At 37.8% G+C, this 20146-nt stretch overlaps 1 protein-coding gene across 2 annotated transcripts in view; it reads left to right on the top strand.

Annotated features, from left to right (window-relative positions):
• The window catches only part of nlgn2a (neuroligin 2a), a 268976-nt gene that overhangs the window by 139566 nt on the left and 109264 nt on the right, over nt 1–20146 (top strand). Inside the window, exon 4 of one of the 2 annotated variants that reach the window (XM_028474125.1) lies at nt 5896–5949. The exons of the other annotated variant lie outside the window; for it this stretch is intronic. Within the exon in view, the coding sequence (XP_028329926.1) occupies nt 5896–5949 (54 nt within the window). The remainder of the gene's footprint in view (nt 1–5895; nt 5950–20146) is intronic. 2 annotated transcript variants of the gene reach the window in all.

The raw sequence follows: 20146 nt of genomic DNA, 5'->3' as shown, positions 1-20146 counted from the left end.
CTGCGCCTCCAGGAAGCTCTCTGCCGTGATTGACATGTAAACGGACACGCTCACGAAGGTGAGCATTTCAGCGTCCTTCGCGCAGTGCTATGTATGTATTTATGTCTGTGTACGTACCGGGGAGGAGGAAGTCAGTGTCTCGTCTATAGATAGATACGCCCACTCATGAATATGCATACGTAGGCCGTAAATCAGTCTGTTTGTGTAGAGTTGTTCAGAAAGTGACTTTTCAGAGACTAAAACTCTGGAAAACAGGCGAGTTTGGGAAAATGAACCTCAAATACTATGTTTTTGGGGTTCTTAGAATAAATGGAGATGGGTGAAAAATAGCATGACATGGGACCTTTAAGGTAAAGGTGAATCAAAGTTCAGATAAAAATAAAAAATGTTAACAGTCGTATTCACAATGCCTTGTATTTACTTGATTTAAGTCTTGGTGCTCAGTATTCTGCCTCGGTAAAATGGTCCCATTAATGACAATGCAAAGCAGGTCATTTAATCAGGAATTAATGGCACCTCCAGCAGCAGAAGAGGAGTTGCTGTGACAGTGTGACTAATGAGAAGCGTATTAATCCATCTGCTTTCTTTCTAAGGCCGAGTGTCACCTGCAGCCCATCAGACGACATTCCTCCCTCAATACGGAGACTTCACACTTTTCTGTGGTGTAGTCACAGCTGCTCATGTGTGACCGGCCCACACGCTGGTTGCACACATGCAGAGCCAAGTGGCCCTTTGCGTGTGATAATGGCGTGAAGACGAGCAGCAGTGTATCAGCTCGCGCCTGTGCCTGATAGTCTGAACATCTTACAACTGTGTTCCCATTCCGACACACATGAGAGAACACACCGACTGTGTGTGTGTGTGTGTGTGTGGAAAAAGCAGCTCTCAACTGGGCAACTCATCCTGTCACCCATCTTTACAACCTGCTCATACAGGCACACGCGCTCAGATCTCATTGAGTCACTCATCGCCTTTCTACCGCCATGTTTCCACTGGAGGACAACGTCTCCCCGCGTGTCATTCTCCCCTCGAGCTTCCTTCCTCGCACGCACACTGCCAATCTTTTTTTGCACGACTCCGACTCCGCGTCCATCTTTCATGGGCCGACGCTTACTCTCGCAAGCTGTCAGGCGCGGTTCCATTTCCTCGTAGATCATGGCGGACTGGCAAACATTGCCTAAATGAGGCAGTGAACAGCTGCTTACTCTTGTGCCAGCACATAAACATTGTTACCCGCACTCATTCATATCCATCAATGGAGAGAGAAGAAAAAATACTCCTTTTGGTCGGCTTGAACTCCCGCTTTCATCAAATCAGACGATACTAAGTGATTATTTAGATGTAAATAAGTATGAAATGTTTTCTAATAGTGAAGAATGACTTTGAAATGTTGTGTACAAATATACGCATGTGAAAATGTTTGATGTCAAATGAGCTGGAAAATTGAATTAAGAATTCCAGCATGGTATTATGTACAGAAATGGAATATGAAATAAATACCTTTGGGTATATCTACAGTTTAAATGTTTATGTATATGCAGTGAAAACAAGAATGTTCAGTTTTTACCCTCCTGAACCGGGGGTTGGGGTCAATTATAATTGTAATCACATAACTGATAATTAATTACAATTATGGTGTAATTGTTAATGTAAATTTTAAAATCTGTTGCTGTCATAATTGTATTTAAATTGTAATCGAATTTAGATGATTGACTTTGTAATTGTAATTGTCTTGAACATTCTATTAAAAAGGATCAATAATTATATAACACCAAAATGGGGGACTACGTTACAGTTCTATGTACAGTTCTACACATATGTAGTTAACAATTATTAAACTATGTTTGATATCAAGCTTTCCCACATTTTACAATTTAAAAAAATAATTGAATTTGAGGGGTTCACTGACAAAAAAGCTCAGACGTCCACACCATTCATTGATTAGGTAATCAATAAATAGGAAATAAATGAAATGATAGCTATGTGTTATTAGTATATTTTACAGCTGATTTAGGACCCGTTATCATAAAAGATGCTAACAGAAAGCTAATGCAAGAAGAATTTTTACTTTTATTACGTTATTTATTTCAGGCTCAGTAATTGTGATTGTAGTTGGAACTTAATTGTAATTGACTTTCTGAGGACAAAAACAAATTATAATTTAAGTGTAATTGAAAAAAAAAATGCTGGTTACTGTCATTGTAACTTGAAAAAAAATAATTGTATTTGACCCTGACCTGAACTGTTGTGTTTTTCATATGATATTGATTTCAAACCACTTAACATGGAGTTACTTAATATTTCATACATTATGGTGCTCTTTTTTGGTAACTATTTGCAGATGATGATTTTCTACCAAAATAAAGACAGTGTAGGACCACATAGATCAATAAAAAAATACTATTTACTCACAAACAAATGTAGGGGGTTGCATTTGTTGTGCGATAATATGTTTTGATCTCAACTAAAAACTTTTTGACCTTTTTTAACTAGGTTAATCATGAAGTTCCAATTCTCATTTGCATTTTAATTGACAACCTGGCAGAATTGCAAAAGATATGTAACAGACGCACATGATGACATACCAAAAAAAGTCTAACGCATTGCATTGTGGGATGTGGAGTCCGGTAGACGGACGTAAAGAAGTATTTTTACGTCATTCTTACTGTGATTTCTTGTTTCCTCGCCAGACAAGTAGGTTGTTTTTTTGTTTTTTTTTTGTTCTTGGTTGTTTTCCAGTCCGAATTGATTAAAAACATTTCTATGCATCAGTCTATGGGACTCCACATCCCACAATGCAATGCGCGAAACATTTCCAACATGTCAACAAATGGTTGTTTTTAGTGGAGGTCAAAACACACTTTCGAGCAGCAATTTCTACCATTTCCATTTAGAGTAAATGATCCATGAGGTCTTCACTATATGTTTATCTGAATAGAAAAGAAAGGTTGTCCATAGGTTTAGGTGTTGCTCATTGTGAAAATGTGAGTTTTTCACGTGTTGTGTGACACAACCAATGAAAACTTTTGGCCACTCTTTGTTTCTAAAGCATTATATTTAAAGAAAGGATTATTGTTTCACGCTGCCCAGGTCAGTACAGCTCCTGATTGCAACATTGCAAGTTTTTTTTTTTTTTTTTTTTACCCTCATAGCTTGATTCACAGACCTCTCACCGACTCCGTGCAAAAGAAAGTGTCAATCAAGCCCTGTGTCCTGAACTTTTTCCCTACCTCGCAGCAGGGCTAGTAATGGTTGCTTGATTTTTGCTTTTCTCAATTTAACCAAAAAAAAAACTCTCCCCAGTCTTTTTCACCCAGCCCAAAAAACACACAAAAGAAGAAGTTCTTTCAGCTCACTTTAGCTAAGACTTAGTTTTTCTGACATTTTTTAGAAAACTGGAAATCATTATGCGATTCAAATTTCAAATGTCAAGGTAAATGAGCCAATTTTTTGTAAACCCAAGTGAGCAAATGACCCAACATGGGAGGGAGTTTGGTAAGTTAGATTTCCTTGTTTCACTGTCATTTGTTGCTATTATGGAAAACAAGAGGTTGTACACTCACTGTAGCATGAAGCTATGGTAAGAGGTTTGACTGGTGTTGTGCTGAAAGGGCATCCAAAGGATCTCCATCTGTTCTAAGAACCCCAAAAACATAGTATTTGAGGTTTATTTTCCCAAACTCTCCTGTTTTCCAGAGTTTTAGCCTCTGAAAAGTCACTTTCTGAGCAGTTCTAAAAACGGGCCGTTTTGGGGCATACTTATGCCTATTCATGAGTGGGCGTGTCTATAGACGCTGACTCACTTCATGTTTCGCTCTTTTACAGGGTAATCAGTAATCAGTGATCACCGAAGCAATTTTATTTTTGCTATCCACAAACTGTTGTTGTTGTTTTCAGCCAAAAAACTGCACATTACAGTAAAACACTCAGCAGCAGCAGCAGTCATTCAAACTCTCGCCAAAGTCTTAATATGCTAAGTCACTTTCTCCTCCTCCTCCTCTGCTCTTCTAACAACAGTAATAGTGCATTTAATGTGATAATCATTTGTTTTCTCCAAACGCTGCATCAGATTGTCTCACAAACACGTCAGATAAGCGATACGAGGCAAAATAACAGGTTCGCCAATGCGCCGAAGAGCGGAGTACACCTCCTCATGAACAAATAGTGCTTACACTGCAGTGTACGTTCACGGTGGAGGCGCAGCACCAGCAGCAGGAAAGTTCTGTATTTAGTTTTACCGGTAGCCATCACTCCTTTGCTGGTGAGACAAACAATGGCAGACTTTTGCAGAAGTTTTCATCAGGTTGGGGATGGAGTCCATGGGTGGAGTTATCAGCAGAGGGGAGGGATTTGACTTGTGATGTCACAAATCTGAAAAAATTTGAAACAGAGCAATTTTCTCTGTGTTGTAAGACCGCAAATGAACGACTGGATGGATTTATGTCACATTTTGTGTGCCGTGTGGACACTCAAGTTACCTCATGTGATCACAAAAACTGCAAAAGTGGATTTTTCATAATATGTGGCTTTTAAATAATAAAGAATGTTTTGAGTAAAGTATCTTTTCGCTGACCTGTATCTACCTTTTCTTTTTACTTGGATTAGTATCTGCTGCCACAGTTCCCACAGAGGAACTTTCAGATGAAAGCAGTTTGAGGTGAAGGGTATTTTCTGCAACTGTTCACTTTCCACATGATGAGGTTGAAAAGTACATCAAATGATCAGAGAAAGATATTCCTACATCCCATAGATCTTCTTCATGAAAAAACAAAAAAAAAACAAACCTTTTTGGCCGATGGAGGCAAAGAAATCTCGGATGCACGTGTTAAAAAATAAATAAAAAATGTAAAATTGTTTTTTTTTTGTCCTGTGGGTAATTCTCTTACAGTTTTCTACATTTATTGCTGCTGTCTTTCTCTTCACTACGCCTCCATTTTTTCCTAAAAAAAAACAGCCAGTGGGCAGATGGGGATCGCACTACGTTCACCTTTTACCTGCTCTCCTCAACGCAATTAGCGTCACACTCACTTCCCGTCTTGGAGTGACACACTGCCTATGCCTGTGCTATGTAATTATTTACCCGCCTGGGGGATGAGAGATCTCCAGTTTAAGCACTAAATAATGACACCACACACACACACCCCCACACAATCCAAAATCACTGAACCACCTGTGGCCTTTTTCAACTGCAACATGATTAACATGCCTTCTGCCGTTACAGGGTTGTTGTTTCTTGGCTGCATCATTAAAGTTGTCTTTGTTTGGCCTGTGTCTGTCTAAAAGGGTCTGTTTGACTAACGTGGTGCATCAATCTTTTGAAAACCTCTTTGTTTCACTTTCACTTCAGGCAAATTAAGGTTTTGAGGGTTTACGCGTCAGGATCTGGTCCACTTTTTCTTATTTTTATGGAATCTGTCTTTTTTTCTTGTGTTTTAATGGAAAGGTCTGGGTCCTGTACCTCAAACCGTTGAGGATTTTTAATATTTATCCCCCCTTTTTCACTCGTTCTCACAACCCACCTTCTCCTCCTCCTCTTGCCGCTCACCCAAAATAACCAACACTCAAGAAAGAATCAGAGGTTCAAAGGAGAGTTTGCGATAGCAGTCGTTTTCTTCTGCAGGGGGACTGAAGGAAATCACACCCAAAGCGATACAGTTTTCTTTGATCTTGTGTCTTTTCTTGTGCTAAATCTGTGTCTGTGGTGCCTTTTGTTTTTTGTTTTTGTACTCTTTTTATAAAAAGAAAAAGAACAAACACTTGAACTCTTGCTGATTTGTCCTTTTTGCTCTTGCTTCTTTACTTTTTTTGATATTCTTTTTTTTTCACGGTTTTTGCCAGTAATCTTTTTTGAATTTTCTCTTTTCTCTTTTTCCCCCCTTTTTTTCTTAACCCTAGGTCCGCTCACAAAAAAACACGATGAGTCTTCAATGAACAAGCCCCGAGACGAAGGTATTTTTGTTGCATGTTTTTCCTTTTTTCTTGTTTTGAAGTCTTTTTGGGGGATGTGTGCACTATGGAGTCGAGACAAAACACACATTCGCACACCTTCACACACATCTTTCAGGTATGACTTTTAGATGCACTGTGTTGGTTAAACAAAATCTCTGTGTCCTACTAAAGAACTGCTATTTCCATCTGTAACGCAAGACTTTGAACAGCAATGACATGATGGTTATGGAAGAGGACTTTTGACGTCCAAATAAAAGAAGTTAGGATTCCAATTGTCCTCTGAAGGTGTCTTGTGGCATATTTTATACCTAAAAGTTAGAACTAAAGGATTTCGAACCCTATTCTTGGAAGACAGCAATCCTATGCGCTTTCAATGCCCTTTGAAAATGGCCTTTAGCAATTTGAGTGATTGTGAGCTCCAAGCAACTCAAAGCCATGCGCTACACGCCACCTATAAAAGCATCACCATTTGCTTCCTTGGCAATTTAAGCCACCGTAGCTCATCTTTTAGATTGGACAGCAAAGGGATGCAACCATTGAATGCATCCATCAATGAGCCTTGGTCGCAAATGACCCAGTTGCAGGTTGACAGTTTTCTATGCTTGTTTTTGGACATGGAGGTAGTAAGAGCACCTAAGAGCTGCAATCCCTTCAAGCCATTACAATGAGGTCCTCAGCAAACATTGTGAAACCTTTAAGCCTTCCAGTTTTCCTTGCTCCTGTCACTATGAAACGTCATCTGTAAGGACAAAATGATCCCTTGCAGCTCAACATATCCTTCTCACCAACAAGCGCTATAACACACAGACGATCACTGTTATTTACTGACCCGTCAGGGGTCATATTGTTATGACTGAGTGTGGAACGCAAACTTGAAGGATACTAACGTCAAACCCTGGGTGCAATCTATCTCGTATGGTATCCAGTGCGTCACAAAGGCCTTGACCAGCACCGTCATTCCACACCCTTGAAAATCCATTGGTCGGAATAATATTGTCCCAAAAAGTAGTTTGCACATATTAAGAGCAACTTACACAATAAGATCCATTATGACTGCGTCTTAGCCTCCAGCTCAAGGATGAAAATTGCTGTTGAACACTGATATTCTGCTTGATCAATTCTGAGTCAGCGAGGATAACATCAAATTAAGACGGCGGTTAAAGAAACATTAAGAAAAGGGGGACATTCAAGGACACCCATGCCCTGCTTTGGAGGATTTAATTCTGCAGGGAAGAGGACACAAAACTCCCAAGCTGCTGCTAATTTATCTTCCACCTGCAGGATTTTCACTTTGGAGGTGATTTTCATCCACGCTCCACTCTCAGCACCTGTTCTTTGGAACATGTATCTCGGTGAAAGAAAAGATGACTGGCTATGTTTTGATACATATTTCTCTTTATGCTCTTTTAATGGGGCCATGCAGCTGAATCTTCCTCTTGCCTCTTTGATTTTTTTTTCTTAGATTTTTGGGAGTTGAAGTCAGTAGAAAGTTTGGCACAGAGGATTTTCTTTGGTGATCAAACGCAGCAGCAGACGTTACTTTTTACTCCTTTTTTCCTTGCTGAAAGTCAGCAAAGCTGTCAAACTACCAAGTCCAGTTAGGGTGTACACTCAAACACCATAATCCAATACCGACTTCTACAAATGCCTTTTGTCCAAAATGTCTTGTACTTATAATTTAATGTTAGAAATTCACTTTCAAATCAGATATCTTTGAACTGTTCCAACACTAAAATCAAGGTAGCTTCTTCTTCTCTTGGCAAGTTGACCAGGCTGCCGCACACGGAGAGGTCAGGAATATGGATTCTTTAGGAATTATTTTAGCTGGTATTCCATGTGATTTCTACCAGTGGATTTTTTTTTTTTAACCAGTAGATTTCTGATATCACAGAAGAATGCCAGATGTCTTAGATTTTGTTTTGCAGTGTCACAGTCCAAATAAACTGGTGTCTATCGACTGTGTTGCTGGTGCAAGGCAAACAATAGAAAATGTCCAATTCGAGACTTGAAAAAAATAACTTCACAGCTTTTGTGAGGGCAGTAAAACAATATACAATCCATGTTTTAATACCGAGCACTACCAACGGCAGCCGTCAACACACACGATGGTAATCACAAGAAACAAGGGTTACCAGTAGATACATAACACCAACTCTGATTCATTAAATCAGATGTGCTGAAGTGTTTTTCTTGGATTCCAAATTTTTTTTTGATTTATTCAGGCACTCATGACATTTGAATTCACAAGTACATCAGACATGTTACTTTAGACATTGCTCCTATATTACACAACAGCAAACGGGCAGAGTTAGCACATGACCGTCCAGGATCAGTCCTGAAATATCAACTTTCTTGATATGGCCCAGATAGCTCCGGACTTGATCTGGGACTAATAAATCCTCTCCGCTGACATCGCAAACATTGCAGACCAAGACAGATTTTTTGTTAAGGGAAAGAAAAAAATCGGTCTCATTCTGCTTTGTCTGCAGAGTGCTTAATGTGTTTTGACAGTAAAAGATCCAAATAATTCCCCTTTAGAAGATTGTTTGTGGCTTATACGTGTATATAGTTCAAAGCTGTACGTTAACTATAAAACTCTTTATAAATCATTGACTTTGATAAGGGCCTATAGCATTGGGCCAAAGTCAAAGGGTCAAATCACTAAAATTGCACCACAAAATCTAAGCAACCTTTTTATACTGTTACTGTAAAGACCTCTGAGTCATGCCACAGGTTATAGCCTGAAGTTTACTCCATTTAAACAATAATGTCATAACCAGCTGTAGCTATAATCCTAAAAAGAGTAACTTGAAATTAAAAGTGATGAAAGCAGTAATACTAGATAGACTAACATTCCCCTTACAAAGTATCATCTAATACATTATCAGCGCCCCCATATGCTCCATATGATGAATATGCAAGTAGTCCTAGGTTTAGATCCCAGACAAGCCCCCGCATTAAAATGACTGGCTTGAAGCCATGACAGAAAAAGAAAAATTACGCGTAAGCCGTGGTCGTAACTTTATTTACCAATAGCAAAGAAAAATGTCTGCTAAGGGGGAGGGAAGTGGCCGAGCTGCCAAATTGAGAAGGGGAGGAGTTATATCATCCTGAGGTGTGATTTCTCCTCTATGTGCAGACAAACAAAACCAATGTGACCTGAGTCATCAGAAAAGCAATAGTACATTGCCTATTGCATTTTTGATTCATAGCTTTACCATAATTATTTATTAAAAAACCCTTTTAGTGGGATTTGCTATTCTTTTGACCTCCGTAAACATATTCAAATATGTATTATTCCACTATTTTTTTTTTTTTTTGGATATGATTCATTGGAGTAACTCTGAGACGAGTGAAACAAATTTTGAAGACTTATTGTCACAAATAATTAAACGGGTGCAGGATTTAGTTCTAGTTTACCAATAACACCTATTTTCACAACTAGTTTTACTGATACATTTTAAATGGTCAAGTTACAAAAAAAAAAACCTCTTACAATTATTTGAATCTTTGTATTGTTGTATTGCAAGGTGTAAAAAATTGTGTAGCTTCTTAACACCTTTTTGCAGCACACAAAGATATATAAAATACGTTACTGCCAGTCATATACAGTACTAACTACTGCCACCTACAGACATGGACTCTTTAACATTATGCTCATAAGGTTTGAAGAACATGATACTAATTTGTAACAAAATAAATAAGATTTTATCTTTTAAAACTTGAGAATCACAGATTTATATGGATAAAATATTGTTTAATAATGATAATACATTTTATTTTCAAAGCACTTTAAATTAAATTAAATTTCATTGCTACAGGTTAAGCAGATAAATCAAAATAATAGCCCATTAATTAGTGAGTGAACAAAGTTTGAGTGGCTTCATTGTAAAGAAATGCAATGATCCAGCACAATAGCGATGCACTCTTGGTTTTCAAAGACCTTCTGATACCTTTGTGAAGACATCAGTGTTAAATGCAGCTAAATGCAGAAACTTGACTTGGACAATTAACCAACATACAGTAGATTCATGGTTGGTTGTCATTTATCTTCATCCATTACATACTGGAGTCTTTCCAAAGCATATTAATGATCAATTGTTAAACTTAATATCAAAATTCATGTAGCATTATATTCATTCAATTAATCATATATTACTATCTAAAAAAAAAAAGCACATTTTATACTCCAAAGAAGAATTCTATACACATTCCAAACACCCATTGGGACGCAGTGCTGCTGTGAATCGATGCTCAGAAAGATTGATGGAGCTTACTGGACAGCACAGTGTGTGTGCACATGTGTGTGTCTTGAGAGAAACGACAAGCAGAGGACGGATTACAAACCAGGGTGTGAGTAAGCTAAATCACACAGATAGTGTTCCGGTGTCGCCCGGCGTGTCAGCTCTGATCAGAGACTAAGCCGAGCCACCTGAGCCCCCGGACCTGGAACACGTTGCTGCCAGGGACAACGTCACCTCTTTGTGACACACTCGCACATGGGCTAACACGCACTCACTTATAACACAGTTATAAGCACACAGTGTGGAAGTGCCCTATTAAAACCCAACACATGGACAATGTCCAACCCCATAGAGCAGTGATCTCATCTGGTTTAGCATCAGGAGGCTCCATCACTACCAGATGACCAAACACAAACCAGGAAAACAGAGAAATGGTTAACAATGTTCAAGGTTTAGCTTAAATCGCTGAGTGTTAATCGCAAAAGATTCGAGCCCAGTCTGACGGAGTTTGAGAAACTGTCACAACTGGCATAATTTTCTCATTTGTCGTGATGCAGGGATCTTTTTTCACCAAACGTTTTGGTGTTGCGTGACACAGGCTTGGTTTGAAATGGCATACTCTGTCCTATGCACTACAAACTCAATGAGTATATACTGTGTCCCAAGATGCATTTCAGATCTACAACTGCAAAAACCCGAATCACACCAAGGCTAAATATCTCTGTTCATTCGCCACCTTTGAAAGTTCTGAAAGTATTTTAAGTGAGAAAGTGACCAAGTAGAATATGAACATGTGGTCATTTGATCCATAAAACTTGCAGAAACACATTTCATGCCGACATTTTAGAGATTAGCCATTGTGCTACTGACAAAACATCCGCTAAACTTCAAAACAAGAGCCCTATTTACAAAAGTGTTAAAAATGAAGGGAAGATAAGAAGAGATGCCTTTGTTTTGAAAAGGGGATATTTGAAGGATGACTTCACTTTCCGCTCACAATGCATCATGGGGCGGTTGAGTATGACTAGTGTTCCCACCTTGCATACATCAAAAATGTCCCAATGTAGTATACATCCAGGTATTTCTCGCGTACTCTTTCCATACTATCTAATGTGAACGTGCTACATACTCATTTTGAGGTCAGACTTAGTATGAGTAGTACGTTAGTATGCCATTTGGAACAAAGCCACAATTTATATTTGTTCGGTACGGCACAAAATTGTGGTGTTCTACCTAGAGCCTACCTATTGGAAATCAGTTTTATTGGGATTTATCTCCCTAACCATCACCCTTAATGAAATGTTGTATTAAGTAGTATTGAACGAAATGTTTACCAATCGATATTAATTACTTTGAAAGTCATCGCAAGCATCGTGTTTCTCCGTGAGTTCTTATTTAAAAATTCAGACTCCTAATATATTGTTCCTTCAGAAACTTAAAATTAATCAACACAGTGTGTTTCAAAGAGAAAATGTACTGTAAATATTAGGTAGTTAGTGAACAACTGTGCTACCAAAAAAATAATAAAATGCTTTAAAACTCCTTAAATCCTATAAAATAAAAGCACAGGGTATTTTTGCCTTATCCTTTTTTCCTCAAATAAAAGCCTTTAAGAATTTACTCTTAGCCTCTTTTTCCATACCATGAAATAATGGATGGATGGATTCAATCACTGTGTTTCAGTATCAGACTACACAGATAAACAGTAGTTAGGGATGTCAAACTCAATCAGAATCAGGGCCTGTACAAACTGTAGCTCCGATTGATCTGCCACAGATCATAATCTCCTCTGCTGGAGAAACTAAAGAGTAAACATGCCGTCATTGTGTTTGTGTCCAAGAGTTATTTGCAGTGAAGTTATTTACATTTCCTGTGCATAGTGTTGCCTGGAAATACAAACATACATTTTGTTACAGATTTTAGCCCAGTATCTATATACTGTATGACCTAAATTGCTTTAAAATTGCACAAAATCCATTTTACATATGAAATGATAATATACAGTCTGGTGGGGTAATTAAATGTTATCTGAGACATGTAGGGTAGTTCACAATGTAATACAATGTAAAAGGAATACAATGTGAAATACAACAATAAAATATGTAACTTGCTTGTGATTAAATATGCATTTTTTTTTTGCAAACAATTCATTATATTTGATTTTATATTTTAATGTAATACATTTTCGCTGTCCTTTAGACAGTGTTTATCTTTGCTGACCAATAGCCCAGATCCTGAAATATACCATATGACTATTAAACTTAACATCTCTACTAGTTTGTTGGATATATTTGAATTACAAACAGTGGATTAAAGCATAAAGTGGAGTTTAGTTTAAGACACAAAGGGTTGCAAAGGGGCGGGACATTTCTGGTAAAGAATTTAAACTTGGGAATTTAAGGACTGTTCAAAAATATAACCAGAAATTCTCAGTAACTTTTGAATAAATGATGTTGATATCTTAGATAATGCTTTAATATATTTACTTTGATTTTTGCAACTGCTTCCCATGAAAAGTTAATATTTTTGATATTCCCAAAATTCACGAGCTTAAGTTTTGGTAGAAATCTCCCATTCCCTTTGCAACCCTAATATAGTGACACGTTTGAAACTTTCCTCAAATCACACCTAGAACTAATGTCATAATAAATAGGCAAATTTATGTGCCTGAAACTGAGCCACTGGAACTTTTCCACAACTTTCAAGAGAACAAAGGTAGTTTTTGACAAAACTTCGGCAATCAGAAGTCTAACTTGGGTTTTTGAGCCTTTTATTGTCATAATAAGCCCTAGCCAGTTAAAACACTGGCTCTTATACACAGTGGATAACTAGAGTGATGGTTGTGTTTTAAAAAAGGTTCTTTCCCTAAAGTATTGCTTCTACTGTCCAAAAACAAAGTTTCTCCCTGTGTGTTGACCATTTACCTAATAACAGGTTCAGGGTATATATCAGATAAATGGATTGTACGTGATTTGTTTTGAAATCTTGTGAAGCAAAACCCAATACTGGTCCCTTCCCTTTTTCTGTCCTCCATATTATCTGATGGTTTCTTTTTTTGTTTCAACTCTACGAACATAAGCTAGCCTCTGGGCAATGCACCACTTCTATCTATCCGCCTCTCAATTTATGCTGTAAGACACACACACACACAAACCCACACACACATTCTCCATCAGTGCTCACGCTCTGCTCCTTGCTTTTTAGAAAACATTGCTACGCGAGGTCACACAATTGGCACGTTTCATCTTCTTTATATAATTAAGGGCAACTGGGGAGGCGCTCTTCTGTCGAAATATCTTGCTTAGTGCTGGATTTTGTGCACTGGAAATATTTGGTGCACTGCTGACAAAATCTCTAACTATTAAATTGCCACTCACCAAAGCACAGGGGGGGGACTGCAGCCAAAGGCGTTGGATTAAAAAATTGCCATCCAGCTGCAATTGCTCTATGCTTTTGGCAATTTTTGCATCTATTTAATGGATGGGAAGGACTTTGTAAGAAGAAGTTACATTGAAAAGGTTATAGAGCTAAAGTGCTTGACACTCTTTGATGAGTCCAAAATGTGAAGAAGGAAGTGGAAGTACTGGGAAATAGAGTAGTAAAGGCGGGAAATAAACAAAAACGAGGAACGCTAGCTAACGCTGTGTGCCCTGTTAGCTAGCTTACTGCATTGAAAAAAGCTCAACCGTGTATTTTTTGCACTTGGATGGGTTTATTGCCATGTGTAAATGAATATAAGGAAAAGGCTGGCTCTGCTCCTGTTGCACTCTGGGGTGTCCCTGCTTGGCTTCGAGCTAGCCAAAAGCTAGTGTGGGTCTATTGAATACAAATCAATAAACTTTACTATGCTCCCTAAAACAAATACAGTTTGCTATAACACCTGTATAATGTTAGCAAAGCGAGCTTACAGAAAATATAAACCTCTAAGTGTTTTTGAGTCATTTAGCTGGATAAAAGAGAAAGTACTGTAACACACTATTACTGGATGTCTTCACAGCAAATCTTTTCAATTATGGGAGTATAGTTTTTCCTTTTTATTCTCCCTTACTGGGAATTGATTAAATCGAAGTTGTAGCAGCTATGGGTGCGCTTCGCGTCTTACATATGTCTCATTCTAAATAATTGCTAGCATTCACCTCACACAACCTTTAGCCAGCTCAGAAGTGAAATGTATTAGGCGACTTTGTCTCACGCAGTGGGGTGCTGTGCAAATAATAAAACAGTTTGTTTTGTGGCCAGTTTCCAGCATTCTTCGGGGAACATAGCCCTCCGTTTTTTACTCATCACTTTACTTTTACAGAGAAATCAAATGCCTTTTTAGTTTGCTTAAATCGGTTCGCTGCAGCTTTGGTGCCAACCATGTCCGTCCATCTGGTTAGCCACACGGTAAACCCAAACATTCAAAGTAATTAAATCGATTAAGTAGTTTATATTCAAAGTTAGATAAAAAGTTCTACTAACTTAATTTGTTCAAGTTGGTGTAACATGTTTTGAGTTACTTTAACTACTATTTTTTGAGTAATTGGAACTATATTTGTTCATAAGTAAGCATAACTTTAAAACACAACTTAAGTACAACTTAATAGAATTAAGTACTTACAAGCTCAGAATGATAAAGTCCTGTTATTATCCCCGCCACAAAGTGGAAGGGAGGATATAGGTTTGTGCTCCGTGCATCTGTCTGAGTTAAAGGGGACAGCTTTTCTCAGAAACTGTTTAAGATAGGGGGACCCAATTTGGTGTGTGACGTCAGGGTTTCACCCCCCATTTCCAGTCATTTCCAAATTAATGGGAACATAGTCTTGTGAAATATTGTTTTAAAGGTAATTCAATGTAGATTACGATTATGATTCGCACAATTCCATTAAAGTCGTTTTTTCATTTAGTTGTGAGTCAAATGTTGCGACAGTTGGTGGTAACAAATCATTGGCACATACCAATATATGAATGGGGCCCATTCCTCTGTATGTGCCATGGCAGGGCCCCGGGGGCACCATTTTTTAAATGACTACTCCTTCATTAATGCTTGTTGAATCGGGCAGTAATTTCACATTGATATTCCATGAGCGGATGTCAACACCCTCGAGGAGACCTTTCCGGTAATTTCTAAACTAATCGGATCATAGTCGTGTGATATATTGTTTCAAAGGCAATTCAACGTAGTCATTTCACTGAATTCTCGGGGAAACGCTGTACGTGCTATTCGGCGTGGGCATTTAGGAAAAGGTTGGGAGTTATAATGAGAACCAATCTGGCAGGGGATGTTGATGATTGTCTTCTTGTTACTGTTGTTTTTAAATAAGGATTATTTAAAAATAAACTTAACTCATATAGCACTTTAATTTAATTTAACTGTTATTAATAAGTACAAGTAGCCGGTCATCCAACCTTTTAAGTTCTGTAAAATACTTACTATTAAGTTAATCGCCTTTAAAAAATTGAGGCAATCGATTGCCTCAATTTTTGGGAGTTCTGGTATGCAGCCGTGTGTGTCTTATACAGTAGTAGATACAAGCTAAGAGGTTGTACAAATTTTCTAAATTCCAATTGAGTCATTATGTCGTAATGCTGAGTAAGTAAGTAAACTTTATTTATAGAGCGCTTTTCACAGGTAAAAACCACAAAGTGCTATACAAACTTTTCAGTATCACCCCGTCTAAAGAAAACATGGAAAAACAGTCACAAATAACACGGTACAGGTGGGCAACTTATATCACAGCAGGGCCACTAAAATGTGATTGTCTGATCTGAGGGCCACAACATTCATGTCAGCATTTAGAATAATGACCGATCTGAGCATTAATAACACTGAGTTTGTGTTGTCATTTCACGCGTTTTTGGTCGTTTTGTGTATTTTTCTCTCATTTTGCACTTTCTGTTGTTGTCTTTTACTGTCGCTTTGTGTGTTTTGGAAGTCATTTAGTGTATTTTCCTCTCATTTCATTCATTTGTATTTATTTTTGTTATTTTGTGATTTTGTTTTCTGTGTTTTTGCTGCCGTTTCTTTTTTTTTCCTTTTCCCTCAAGAGTGAATATTTCTGCAACTTTGTATGTTTTTTTGAAGTCATTTTGTGCTTTTACTTTGGTTGCCGCTCAAAATTAGAGCGAGGGCCGCATGTGGCCCCCGGGGCCACCAGTTGCCCATGTCTGTCCTAATGTATTAACCGTAACATCTAAAGTTTCTTTTATTTCTGTTGTGCACCATTCTATGCACACTTATTAAAAACAATCAGCTCAGCTTATTTTGAAGTGTATATTAGTTGTGTATCTAATTAAATGATTCTTGGCAGGTATATTAGTTTACTAGTATTTGAAGAAGTTAAATGAGGACTCTTAAAAGGAGCCAGCTGTAATCAATTGGGACAACAAGTGGGAGAAGTAGCTTCCATCAGTCACATTTCCCCAACACCAAGATGATCACGTCTGTCAGAGGACTTTCTTGGATTAGTTGCCCACATACGGGGAAGATTTGAGATCTGTCAAAGTAGAACGTTTGACAGGTTTGGAGCACATAGTGGATTAATCCTCTCCCCCCCCCCGCGGTGATGTGGAGCAGAAGCAACGGGCATCCCAGGATATGGACTTGTTTGATCGTACTTGTTTTCCTACATGCCACGGATGCCAGATTGAGTTAAAATCGGAAGAAGTTGGTGGTCAAGGCAACTCCCTAAATTCTTTATCGTGGAACCTTTTTGTCGCACCTTTTGAAGGTTTAGACATATTAACCTCTTCAAAGTCGATGTGAAAAAAAGGGACAAGAGCCACCAGCTCAAGATAATTGGCCAAGATGCTACAATAGAAAGGTCAGATGCCTAGGCCAGAACATCTGAAAACGTGTTTTCAGAAGGGAAATAGTCTTGCCTTGCACGACGCAAAGCTAAGACTCACTGAACTCAGCTCTTTTGTTGAGCTACAAAATCCTATCTTTTCATTATGTGTTTTTTTTTTTTTTTCTTTCAGTCTGTAGTCTTTGTATTTGTGTATATTGCCCTGGATTGTACTGTAACTGCTAGCATAACATTCCAATTAGATGGTATTGTAATGTAGGTGAATAGGAGCAGTGCAGTGCACAGGCGACAGTTTCTCTTTTCTTCCAGCCTTAACTTCTTTATCGAAATGGTTGGTGTAGCACAACAATGAAATTGATACAAAGAACCGCACACAGCACATTTGCTGTACTTTCTCGAACCACCACCAAGGACAAAGTGATCCATCATTATAACCACTTAACCCTCCTATTATTCTCAAATAGTAATAACACATTTTACCCTTGGGGTTCAATCTCAATTCATAAATAAACCCCTTGATAATGAAACATTGATCTGTTCCCTAGCGCCACCATTAGGCCAAACTTTGAAATTAGAATTCAATTATCTTGAATAGTTTTCATCCAAATCTTCTTAAATTTACTGACCACATGAATGACCACAAGAGTATGAACCCTGTTGGTTGTGGTAATGATGTGGTCTTTCCTGCAATGTATTAACTCAAAAGTATCAACCCTGAGCCTACAGGTGCGGGGATGTAAGGTCACACCCAGACAAATTTTACACCGCTAAAACAGCTTGGGGTCAAATTGACCCCAGATGAACACCAATGCTACAGTATGCATTCAGCACATTGAACAACTATAATGATAATTTTATGCTTAAAGTTAATATCCGGAGTTTCTGAGAAATGTCTCGCTATCCCGCCCTAAACAGCTCCACTTCCTCCCACTGCCTCTGCCTATCAACCAGAAGCCACGTCTCTACTTTTCTGCACATGCATCGGGTCATTTGATATAGGTCTATGGGTCAGGTAAGAGCCAAAATCATATTTACCCGTTTGCTGTTGTGACGCGCGGCCTTGTTTCTGTGCACAGCTCCGCATTCACTTTGATTGACAGACTCAAAAACAGAAAGTTGAAGCCTATTGCCTGTGCACGGCGATCGTTTCCATTTGTATAGGGGTCTATAGAACGATTGAGGGACTTATATACATTATTGTATATGAATGACCACCAGCAGTAGACCATAGTAAAAAATGAGTTAGAGATTTCTCAGAAACTCCGGATATCAGATTTAATCAATTTTACCTATCAAATTAGTAAAAGTCTTGAATTAGAATGCAAAACTATTATTTTTTGAATCATAAACATTGAATGGGGTCAAATTGACCCCAAGGATAATAGGAGGGTTAAATAGAGTGTCACGTTTCAATTTGCATCTTTAGGTTTTTGTAATTATTGATTCAAGTATTAACAAACTAAAATCTTGTTGGGTTGAGTTTTGGTTAAATATAGATTTCTAAAAAAAAAAAAAAAAAAAAAACTGTTACAACAGCACCTGTCAGGCTGCTTATAAATGTTCAGATCTTGAAAGGGATGTTTGAAGGTTTGAATGTGCCTGCATGAGTATGAGTCACTGTTTGGTTTTCTTTTTGACAAGTGTCAAGTTGTGCTGACATAACAAGTGGGTCAGTGCATCCGTGAAAACATTTGCTTATGTTGGGATTTCTTAAACTGAAGTGATCAGAGTCCAAAAAAAGGAAACCAGGGGTAGATTCTGAGGAGCAGCTGTGTTTGTGTTTTGTGATTCTGAATAAAATGTGTATTAGAATGTCATCTTTTTTCATCGTCATACACTGAATTCTCTAATTTTAACTAAAAATCCCCCAAATTTTTTCCCTATATTGCATTGTTACGCTCATATTTGTTTGATATTACTGACGTGATAATGTTATTCAACCAGCCTTATTAACCATACTTGCAAAACATTGGAAGGATCTAGAAATGATGGTATTAGTTAAGAGAAAAAAACTGGTTGGTAATCTCATATCTCAATATTTTTGAAAATAGCAATATACGATATGAATCTCAATCATTTTATTTCTTATAAATTCAGACCAGAAAGACAAAACTGGGTTAAATTATTACGCACTTAGAAATCCATCAAACTGTGCATTTTATGCTGTTCTGAGAAGTAGTAATATATATATATATATATATATATATATATATATATATATATATATATATATATATATATACACAGTACATATCGATCTAGGCAATATTGTAATTATTCCCCTCATTGTTGAACTTGTTGGACAAATTGATGAAAGTCTTTGTCAACCTAGTTGCACTGTTTTCCTAGGCTTGCAGCCTTGGTGGGCTCTGATATTATTATTCAGCTATTATAAGAACCTACAGATTATTTTTTTAATCACTGCCTTCATTTTGTGAGGATCTGTAATGTATGTTCGACAGGACGTATTCTAATGGTCAAGGCCTTCGTCACCAGAATATTCCATCCCCCAAAATCGCACTTCTGGCCTAAAGAACAAAACAAAATGTTCTCCTCTTCATTCTGGATAACAGAAGATACCTTCAAAGGACACAGAGGGATGTGCATGCATGTGTCAGGGCTGTTTCAAACGCGAACCCTTCCTTCACCACATTCAACAAAGATTACTGCATTAGAATATAATGCATCATAATAAGAGCCGGACCGCTAATTGTATTTATTTGCATATGATTTATGCTTTGTTATTAACACAAAAACAGTCCCTGAACAGTGTGCACATTGCAACTCTGGTAAAAAAAAAAAAAAAAAAAAAAAAAAAAAAGATTTTCGGTGCTGAGGTAGAGCTGCACGATATGGACCAAAAGTCATATCTCTATATTTTTTTTCAAAATGGCGATATATGATATAACTCATATATAACTTATTTTTAATTACAATAAAGTCAGACCAGAAAAACAATTCTAGGTTGAATTTGTTGATACAAAATGCCACACGGGCACATTTATTAACAAACAGCTGCACAATAGGTGACTTTTTCGGCATTTTCTCTTGGACAGCACATGTAGGTAAGCATCGGTTGGAACGCAGTCAGAAATCTTTTGAACTGCTTTTCATGGTGTTCTGAGAAGTAGTGAAGGCAGCGACTCCTAAAACGAGTATTTTAAT

Source organism: Gouania willdenowi, chromosome 18, assembly GCF_900634775.1.
Source record: "Gouania willdenowi chromosome 18, fGouWil2.1, whole genome shotgun sequence".
NCBI lineage: Eukaryota > Metazoa > Chordata > Actinopteri > Blenniiformes > Gobiesocidae > Gouania > Gouania willdenowi.
Note: the sequence above shows the minus strand (reverse complement) of the source record. Positions and strands in the feature narration are given on the sequence as shown.